The 10,703-nt window shown below is 39.4% G+C and overlaps 1 protein-coding gene across 2 annotated transcripts; it reads left to right on the plus strand.

Moving 5' to 3' along the window:
- The first annotated feature begins 218 nt into the window (after positions 1–218).
- DIO2 (iodothyronine deiodinase 2) lies at positions 219–10,251 on the plus strand. Of its 2 annotated transcripts, none has more exons than XM_056133365.1 (2): positions 219–503; positions 8,708–10,251. In XM_056133365.1, exons 1-2 carry the CDS (start codon positions 282–284, stop codon positions 9,290–9,292), a joined length of 807 nt encoding a protein of 268 aa, XP_055989340.1. In that variant the 5' UTR covers positions 219–281; the 3' UTR covers positions 9,293–10,251. The 2 variants fall into 2 exon arrangements, with proteins under 2 accessions (XP_055989340.1, XP_055989341.1); XM_056133366.1 differs by having other exon boundaries at positions 229–503; positions 8,708–9,280.
- The last annotated feature ends 452 nt before the right edge of the window (positions 10,252–10,703 follow it).

The raw sequence follows: 10,703 nt of genomic DNA on the forward strand, positions 1-10,703 counted from the left end.
AAAAGAGGCAGCAGCTCCAAATTGAATGAATTGATGGGCATACTCCAACTTCTGGGCTGCAGAGACTGGACTTGGGTCTTGCCATTTCTGCTTCTTTGAAAGAGGAGACAACTTGGGCTTCTTTTTAATTTAGTTTTTCTCCTTCTTCCCCCCACCCCCAACCTTCCCCCTTACCTTCCCCCACCTCCCCTGTCCCCCACCCCAACCCCCACCCCCCATTTAAATAAGAGGGTGAAGGGGAACCAGAAGGCACAAGGGGACTGACTCGGGAGGCAGAGAAGATGGGCAACCTCAGCGTACACTTGCTGATCACACTGCAAATTCTGCCAGTTTTTTTCTCCAACTGCCTCTTCCTGGCGCTCTATGACTCGGTCATTCTCCTCAAGCACGTGGTGCTGATGTTGAGCCGCTCCAAGTCCACTCGCGGGGAGTGGAGGCGCATGCTGACCTCAGAGGGAATGCGCTGCATCTGGAAGAGCTTCCTCCTGGATGCCTACAAACAGGTGAGCTGCGCTTCTCTTTAGGCCAGGCGCACTGTCCGCCAGAGCCCATCAGGAGCACGGGGGCGGGGATGGGGGAGACGTGAGGCACCCCATTTGGGAGCCGGGTACTGATGCTTCTGAGAGCGCCTGCCTTGGTTTTGCACACCTGTCACTTAAGTGAAGCGTGGAGGGACAACAGGTATGAGGACGTAACGGCTTTGCATGGCTGAATGAAACTTTCTTAGGAGGGTTGCCAACGTCTTGTAGCGATTTGTGGGGGTTGGGGGGTGGGGGAGGTAGAGTGGGCCGACACAATTACTAGGAAACAGCAGATGGGGACCAAGAGATGTTGTGGCACCGATTCCCGTTCTTGTCCTCAGATGGGATGCAGAGTTTGACTTGATGGGAAGCTAGGTGAGGTGCGTTAGGAAGAACAGTTTGAGGGCATGGTCACTGAAAATCAAGACAAGAAAAATAACTCCTAGAGTCGACCAGGGCTTAATAACCAAACGGTCACAGCAGATGTGAGCCCGGTTGTTTTCCTGGTAGGGATGAGATGATGAAAGCAGGTCTGTGTGCAGAGCCCTCCACAGATTCTGATTCCCACCCTTTTGAAGTGGTTTTCAGACACTGAGTCCGGAGTGACCACATAGCGATTTGCAAAGGAGAGAAGGAAGAACGGCCGGAAATCCGGACTTTGTAGGGGAAAGCCCATTTGCCTTGCTTCTCAAAATTGATAGGTTGTCTGAGATTGATCAGGTAGATCCATGGTTCAGTCCAATCTCCAAGTTATTAGGACGCATGTCTTGAGCCCCGGAGCAGTGTTTCTATTTAGCTTCAGAAGTTGTGTTCCGGGATTGCTCTCAAAACCGGAATGAGGGAGCTTTGTTTGCAAGTGATGAATTGCTGGCATTCCAGCTCTCTTTTTCTGCTTGGAGATGTTGGGAGGGCATCCTTAGCTCATTCTTAATGGGCAAAGTGGACCATTTTGGCACTGGTGCTTGTCAGTTTGTCCCTCGCTCTGTGCCCATCTGCCTCCTGGAGATCCCTGGGCTCAATGAGAATGGATTTATTTGGAAACCATAACTATTAAGGCAGACTGTCTTGATTTTCCCTAACAGTGTTTGGAAGCTCTTGCCCAGGATGCCAGGGAAGGGAATTTGAGAGGAATACGGAAGCCCATAGGCAGAAGTAGACCAGGGAAAACTTCAGGATAAAAGGGAGAAGGTAATGAATGGGTACTCTGTAAATAAACACTAGAAAAATAAACCTATGCACCAGGAAAAAAAAATGTGACTTCTAGTCAAATGTAACTTCTAGAAAATGAACCAAGTGTTCCAGAAGGAAGCAACCTTTGTGCACCAGGGGGATTTTACTATAATACCGGTCATTGTTACTGAGAGTAACGTGCAAGTCTGCCTTTCTTGTCTTTGAAACAGAAGAAAAGTGAGAGCTTTTGTTACTAAGTGAAAAATTCTCTTGTAATAATATGAAATGATGCTTAAGGTTCTTTGTGAACTCATTTATTTTATGTATTTGGGGCAAATGGGAAATGCCGGAAAGATGATCAGTTCATTTCCACAACTGTTTATACTGGATGTGATATCTCTGTTTTGTTTTGGGATTAAGGAATTTGGAACAGGGTGGGGACTGCACTATTATGTCAGGCATGTCACAAGTTAGGAGTTTTCTCATCTATAGCTGCATTTTGCAGGTATTATGAGAGAGCACGGCAATGGCACTGGTCAGATAAAAGCATATCAAACTCTTACTTTGGAGGGAAGACAATTAACTTCTGTTCATATGAGAAAAGTACCTACCTGAGAGAATTTATCTATAGGAATGTATATCTCTTATAAATATCCCTCAAATAAGCTATGGGAACTGTGATATTGGCTATAAATGTTCAGTGAGGTAATTTCTCTTATTCAGTAGCTAATTTAAATAAAAAGTAAAAAAAATCAAACAATTTTCTCTCTAGTAAACTAATTTTACTGATGTATGGAATTTCATTAAAAAATAACTCTTGTATTGATGTTACAATCTTGTTATTCCTAGTTTAAGAAATTGGAGGGGTTTGTTTGTTTTATTTTTTTGCATATGTTTCTAAATTTCTTTTCTGCATTATAACTATTGTCAGCTGGTATGACTAGTTCCCAAGTTTGATTGCTATTATTATGTAGCTTTCAATGATTTATAAAAAAAAAAACTGTACTCTTAGAAGAATCAGCAACCCAAGAATCCCTGTATCTAGGGACAAGACGCGACCGGGTGTGTAATGAATGGAAACACTGTGAGCACAGCCTGCAGTGATATTTGGTCTCCTTCTGTCTCCAAGTATGGCAAGGGTTGGTGGTGGTTAGAGTGGCATTTGAGGGTCATGCAGAATCTCTGGAACAGGTTGAATCACTTCCCTGTCGGCTGCTGCCATCTGTTCCTCTGTCTTTGGGTGTAACCATTTCTGCAGGCGCCCTGCGGGGAGGGGGGAGAGGGAGGTTCTGTTAGAGATGGCATCATAGGATTTCACAATCCTGACTTGCATTATTTTGAAGCTGCCACACTCAGAGGCCGTTTTCCAGGGTGAGGGGTGTGTACACATGTGATACAAGGAGGCATGTCTTTCCCAAGGTTCCTTGTTGAGTGTCAGATACTTGGGAAGGTATTTAGAGAAAGTAGGGTAATAGTATTGTCCCTGTGCTTGGTCCTTTTAAGAGGGCAAGAAAGAAAACAAACAAACAAATAAACAAACAAACAAAAACCCTTCTTCACTAAAATGTTGAGTGAAGTTTAAAAATGACTTCGTATGGAAATTTTCAAATAATCTGGATTTGGTTTGAAGGAGTTTTCTCCACGGGTTATAATCTAAAAGAAAGCCTACAGAAACTTGTGAAAGATTGGAGTAAATAACAGATATTTGTTTTTGAAGTTTTCCTGTCAGTGTCATTGCTTCTAACACTGCATCCTTGTGCTAGTGCTAAAAGACTCAAACATACAACCAATAAGCAAACTCCCCTGTCTGGGAGCCTGGCTCCTACCTAAATGAAGTGTAAAAGTAAACACACAGTATAGATGCTGAAAGCAGTTTCGCTTCTGCACAGTTAATATTGCAGTGCCACAGAAAACATATTCATTTAAACATAGAATTTTGGTCTTAAAAGGGTCTTTGAAATATTCTCCTCCTCCACTCCATTCACCTCAAGTCTTTTGACACCATTTTCTACAATGGGAAATAGTTCTTTTAAGAGAAAAACATTTCCCAAAGAAGGACACAGCCAGAACTTGTCCATCACTTGGATAAAACGCTAGGAAGTGATAGAGCCACAATGTGCCACAAAGAGCTACAATGTCAAGACACAAAGAAAAGCAAACAGCCAAAAGGGACTCAAAGTCAGAGCACAGATAGGTGGCTTATTCCTCAACCTCACAAACTGGACCAGTTTAAATTGAAGTGGTTAAAATTGCTGCTTTCTCACCCATCACATTTGTGAGGACATTGCTGTTGCCTGGTTATTTTAGCAAAAAAAAAAAAATTGAAATTTCCTGAGATCTAAGAAAGCCTCCTCAGGGCTTGGAATAGTAAGAAGGATCTGTACAAATTGTTCATTCACACATCCAGCCTAGCCCCATATTTATCCTGTGCTTTAATTTCTACCAGGAGATTAGGTGATATTTTGTCTTCAGTCCGTGAAAGGCTGTAGAAAGACTCTAGCAGCTCATACACACAAATATGGTTAGTAGTATATGCTCTATTTCCAGCTCCTACTTGATGAATGGTTCTTTCTTCTGTTCCCTCGCCCTGCGTTTCACAGTCCACATGCTGGAACAGCATAATCCCTTTCTCCTATGCACAGAGCTCTCCCAATAAAAAAGGTTCCAGCATCCGAGGAATCAACTTTCTATGGGTGCCATAGCCTTGCAGTCATGTTCATCTTGATGGACATGGCTGTCTCAGATTTGAACTTGGCCCGGAGAGGTCCTCTTCTCTAAAAAAAGAAAACTTTTTCTTTACACCCCTGTCCCCTTTGTTATAACAGATGCTGCTGACGTTGATTACAAAAAACACGAGGAAAGGATAATTGTAAAACTGCAGATGAGGGAGATAAAAGTCACTGATGATGGTATTACATTTTACGTATGTCCTTTCTGATCCTTTCAAAATAAAGGGACCCTTTGGGAACATCGGAACTTCAAGACCAATTAGTGGAAATGATGCTTCTTGTGTTTGGGCATTAAATACTGGGCAGGGTTCTCTTTAGAGCGGCTAATGCTGGCAGGGAAAGAGGTACCGACCTAATTACTCTTCCGCAAGAGTAAAAAATGCCTTTTGAATGCCTCTTTGGCAAATATGTCTCATTAAGGACAAAAACCAAACACAAATCCTCTAAGAAGGAGAAATTAAGATGATAGGTAACTTGTGGCCAGGAGACTTTCTGTGCCACTGTGGGAAATTAAAACAAAGTTTGGGAGTACCAGGGGATAGCTTGTTTTTGTTCAACTTCTTTCCTGTAGCCTAAATGTTATTATGGAAGCAAGTTTATTTTCTTCATCATTTTGGCTCTTTGTCAAGGAATGCTTTTCTCCTGGGGAAAACAAAGAACCTCCCATCACTGACGACAATGGTAATTCTTCTATTACCTTTCAGAAGGGTACATCCCTGAGAAAACTGAGATTCTCTATTTGAAAATCTGATTATAATAAGAATTGAATCTTCATGGCTATCATATGAACAACTAGGAAATGAACAATGAGTTTATTTTAAATGTTTTTTTAAAGGAAAAGCAAAATTTTACTGTAAAACTAGTTGTATTTCTTGATTGTTGCAATAACCTCCATCAGTAGGTTTTTAACAAAGGTGGATATAGATAATAATTATTATATGATGCTGATAAGAGCAGACACCTCATTCGCTCACATTTGGAATTAGGGAGTTTTTCCTTGATTACACTGGTCTTATCTAATGCATTTCCTCTTACCTGGTCATCCTTAAAAACAGGATAATTATTTATGACATTTTCATCTGCAGTAACATCATCTAGTGCAGTAACATCACCTAGATGTGCAACAAAGATGAAAAAGAGTGGGTTACTTTTATTTCATGCACAGATTCACATTCCTAAATTATTCAGCTTCAATGATTTTATCTATAACCCAATTGTGATTATACCTATGGCAGTGCAAGGAAATCACTGAGTATAAATTTCTTCCCTGAATTCAACCTAGAATTACAGTGACTATCATTCATTCAATAATTCATCCATCAAAATAAAAACATAGGGGCCAAAGAGATAGTACCATAGAGGTAAGTTTCTTGCCTTGTAAACGAATGACCGAGGTTCAATCACTGGCATTGCATACAGTCCTCTGAACTTCAGGAATGACCCCTGAGCACAGTCAGGAGTAAACCCTGACCACTGCCAGGTGTGACCCAAAGCAAACAAAAATCAAATGAGAATATATAATATATATTGCACAGCTAACCAAGGCCAAATCTGTCTTTCCACACACCTACTGAAGAATATTATGTACTTACCCATGTCATTATTTCCCTAATGTTTTATGTGGAAGCAAAGGTGTACTTTTCTAAATGATCTAAAGTAACTAGCCTGTATTTTGAAAAAAACAAAATATGTGACTGCACTGTATATTGACACTAAGAAAAGGAGAAGTTGCTTTGACTAAGAAAATTAACTACAGGTAATAATAGAGTCACCTGTAACTGAAGCATTAGATGAGATTTTTCAGTTGAATAGTCAAAAATAATACAAGGATCAACAGTTCTCCTTGGGTTAGAATGTAAAGATCAAAGAACCATTTAACAGGACCACAAAATCATTCATAGGTCTCAAAAAAAATAACTCATAAAAAGCATACGGATGCTTAAAACTTCCCAAGAATCTACAGTTTGGTAGTTTACAGATGATTCTCTGGTGGATAGATTGTTCACTTAACTAGAAGATACTTAACAGTTAATGGAGTCAGATCGACCCAAATGTGTTCAGGTATTTTATTCTTAGTGTTAGGAAGAGTATAACAGTATTGTGAAAAGCAACCCTCCTAAATTCATTATTGCTATTTTGGGGAAAAGAGTTAATGAGAAGATTATGATAAAGCTACCCCCCATAAATCTACAAAGAAGGGTAAGAGAAATGCCTGGATTCAAAAAGTTTATAATACCTTTAAAATGCATATCTTTCTATTTCACTGTTATTTAAAACACAGAGACAAGCGAAGTTCATATAAATAGTATACCCAAACAACTGGCTTTAATTTTTTCCTTCTATTTAATGTCATTTGTAAATTAACTAAGAAAATTAATATTAGTAATATAACTTTTTTAATAGTGACTGAAAACAAATGTGCTTATGTAAATCATACCATCAGCTGCATTTTCTAAGAAAGCAGAGTGTGACTTTAAGATTTTCTTTAGAAAGTTTATAGTATTTATTTAAAACTTGCTCTGCTAACAATTGTCAGAAATGAGAGAACGGATTTCTTTAATTATTTCCTCACAGTTAAAATGAGTTATGCATTAACATTTAGATAGAAACATCTGAATAAAAGCTCTTGAGTGTTTTATATCCATTTGGATTGTCGAGTTCTTAACAATTTACTTCTAAGTGGCTTCAATTAACAGCGATGTTATATATGGCTGTGTTTATATCAGGGAAATAAGTCAATCCAGTTGCAAGTGTTTTATAATATTAAGTATAGTGTATAAAAATCAATTGTCCTGCCATATGTTAGCCCTAATGTTATTGGCTTTGATTAAACCATTCTAATGGGGGAGATTCAATTGTGTTCATTCAAACTGATGTAATTGGCTCTTTTATGTTGCTTGCTTTTTGCTATCAATTCACAGAACCAAAGGCCACTAAACTCCTTTTCAGTCTATGTTCAGCTTTTTATTTCGTTTATCAATCTTTTTTCTGTCTGTGGCCCCAATATGACCTCTATTCCTTCCTGTTACCTTTCCTCCTGTCCTAGCATTTTACTCCCTAATCTCACACTATGACCCCCACTTCCATGATTTTTATGTATACATGAAATGTTTCACTGCGGGCCTGTTGAATAATCCTGGAACATATGTCTCCTGGTTGAGAATACTCATTTAAATCACATACAAATGGAGGGAATACATGGAAAACTCTTCTTCTATACCTCCGTAGCCTTGAGTATTTATAACTCAGTGCTGTTTATTAATAACATTAATGGTATAACAGTAGATGGCTGTGACCTTCTAGGTTAAAAAAATGAAAACAAATAAAAATGTATAAATGAATTTGTCATCAGAAGTTGAAAGTAGGATTATGGAAGAATGATAATTTTTTACTAATGAACATGGTGAGTCCTAGTTCATGAGTCACAAATAAAAAGTGGTTAGAAAAGAACTTTAGGAAGATAAATACTAAGGAGAGTACAAATCTCATGAAGGAATAACTCTTGAAATATAGCCTTGTCCAGATCAGACGGTAGTTTATTTCACATGTCTGCATGACATTGTCTCATGGCACCCTCACCTCACAAATATTGCTGTATTAATTGATTTATAAGAGTGCTATTCTTTTTATGTAATCCTCTAACAATCTCAGAAGGAAGATAAGTTTTTTTAATCAACTTTTACAAATGGGAAAGTAGAAGTTCTGACAGGGTGAAGGCCCTTCTTATGAATAGGACCCCTGTTTCTCTAGCTTTTTCCAGGAATGGAACCCAATGCTATAGCATGGGCAAATGGTAGAGAGTCAATAAATTAGCATCATGCAAAAATATAGAAGTCTTGCCTGAGGATTTTAGAATTCAGAGGCAGGAATTCAGAAAGAGGTAATCTGTCTCAAGACTGATAATTTGTCTTAAAGTAGACCATTCACTTTTACCTTTTAAAATGAAGCCAATTCATCATTTGTTATATAATGCATACTGAGCATTGACAACAGAGTAGGATTGGAAAGAATACCTGCTTCAACTTAATTATGAAGAGAGTTAACAGCTCTGCTTTCAGTGATGGAAACAATTACCTTCTGTGACTAGACAGAGTGAAAAACACTTTTATTCTCTTTTGGGTCATTCTTTGTACTGCCTGCCAAGATGCTGCTTTACTTAATATATATTTACTACAGCCTCTGAAGATATCATATTTTATCAGAGCTCCCTGTTTTCACGTAGAATGAATTAGACTGACAAAGTACTTAATGTCATGTTCTCTGCTTCTTTTTTTTGTTCACTTCCAGGTGAAACTGGGTGAAGATGCACCGAACTCCAGTGTGGTACATGTCTCCAGTTCTGAAGGTGACAGTAGTAGAAATGGTGCCCACGAGAAGTCGGTTGATGGAGCTGAGTGCCACCTTCTTGACTTTGCCAGCCCTGAGCGCCCACTGGTGGTTAACTTTGGATCGGCCACTTGACCTCCTTTTACAAGCCAGCTGCCAGCCTTCAGCAAACTGGTGGAAGAGTTCTCCTCAGTGGCTGACTTCCTGCTGGTCTACATTGACGAGGCTCATCCTTCAGATGGCTGGGCAGTGCCTAGGGATTCTTCTTTGTCTTTTGAGGTGAAGAAGCACCGGAGTCAAGAAGACAGATGTGCAGCAGCCCACCAGCTTCTGGAGCGTTTCTCCTTGCCGCCCCAGTGCCGAGTTGTGGCTGACCGCATGGACAACAACGCCAATGTAGCTTACGGTGTAGCCTTTGAACGTGTGTGCATTGTGCAAAGACAAAAAATTGCTTATCTGGGAGGAAAGGGTCCCTTTTGCTACAATCTTCAAGAAGTCCGGGATTGGCTGGAGAAGAATTTCAGCAAGAGATGAAATCTAGTTTAGTTGATACAAGGTATAACTGTCATAGAATTTTATTTTAATTATAAAAAGGAAAGAAAGCTAAGAACTGAATCCACTATTTCAACTCAGTCCCAACGCCTCACAGAAAGACAGGAATGTATATGCCAGAAGAACATGAACCTCTAACATCTCAACACTTCTTTCACCATCCAAATGCCAGTTGGCTTAGCAGCTTGATCACGTCTTTTTTCTAGTGAGAAGTCCTGAGGGAACAGATCCTAAGGTGAAGAAGAAGAAATCAGAATGCGTGTTTATCTGCCTTGAGAAAGAAGTGATCCAGCTGAAGTGTACTTTGGGACATGAAGAAAAGACTGATTTTCCTGAATCATTACTGTGTTAGGGAAACCTCTGTCTATGTGAATACGTGGGATATTGCCTTAGCATTCCTCAGCCTGGACAGAGTCCAACTGGAAAAATCACCCAATGCTTAATTATAATGAGTCTTACATCCTGGCCAAGTGGTTAGGAACTTGGTGTTTAATGTGTGAGAAGTAGCTTCTGATGTTCAAGTTTCTGAGTATATAGTACTGTATACCAGTCTGAATGTTCCAGAATTCACAGTATCTTTGACGATACCAAGAACGATTTCTTATCCTGAGTGTTAGAGTGATCATTGAAGTCTAAGGATAGCTTTCTAGTCAGGTAGGGAAAACATTAAAAAAATGTCAAATTGAAAATCTAGGAAAAATGAGGCAAACAGGGTAGGAGACATCTTTGGATTCTACTTTGAGCATTGGACTTATAAGTTACACATAGACACATGGGAACATACTCAAGAAGAAGAAGAGGCTTGACTAAAGTAGCATAAAGAATAAGTAGAAAAATAATATGCTTATGACCTAGTCTTCAATTGAGGGAGAAAGAGTGATTTAAATGGAAAAGCACACTTCAATTCTTGAGAAAGTGTGTGTGTGTGTGTGTGTGTGTGTGTGTGTGTGTGTGTGTGTGAGAGATAGTGATAATTATTCTTTGGAACATACTTGTGGTGTGTATGTTTTCACCTAGTGAATTATACTCCATAATAACTAAGGTAAAAACCAGTGGGGTCAGTGGTGCTGATCTATCCGTCTCCATTCCTATATTGAGAATGTGGCCCCACTCAGTCTCATCTCTCTCTCTCTGTATATGTTATATAGAATTTACTCTTCAGCTCAACAGTACACATTCTCAGCTGCTGTTGGTAGGTTCTCTGGTCATTCAAATTAGCAGTTTCCCTCCCAAAGTAGGTGAACTGTAATGAATACTAGGTGTAAACAAGGTTTTCTTTAGTTTTCAAATGGAGTAAGAGGAAGTTAGTTGAGAGAAATTCCCATCAGTGAATTTTGGAGATTTTTACTATAAGGTGACCCTCAGTAGCAAGGAATTTACATTCCCATTTACATCTGAATTTGGA

The sequence above is a fragment of the Sorex fumeus genome, unplaced genomic scaffold (assembly GCF_029834395.1).
Source record: "Sorex fumeus unplaced genomic scaffold, SorFum_2.1 ptg000098l, whole genome shotgun sequence".
NCBI lineage: Eukaryota > Metazoa > Chordata > Mammalia > Eulipotyphla > Soricidae > Sorex > Sorex fumeus.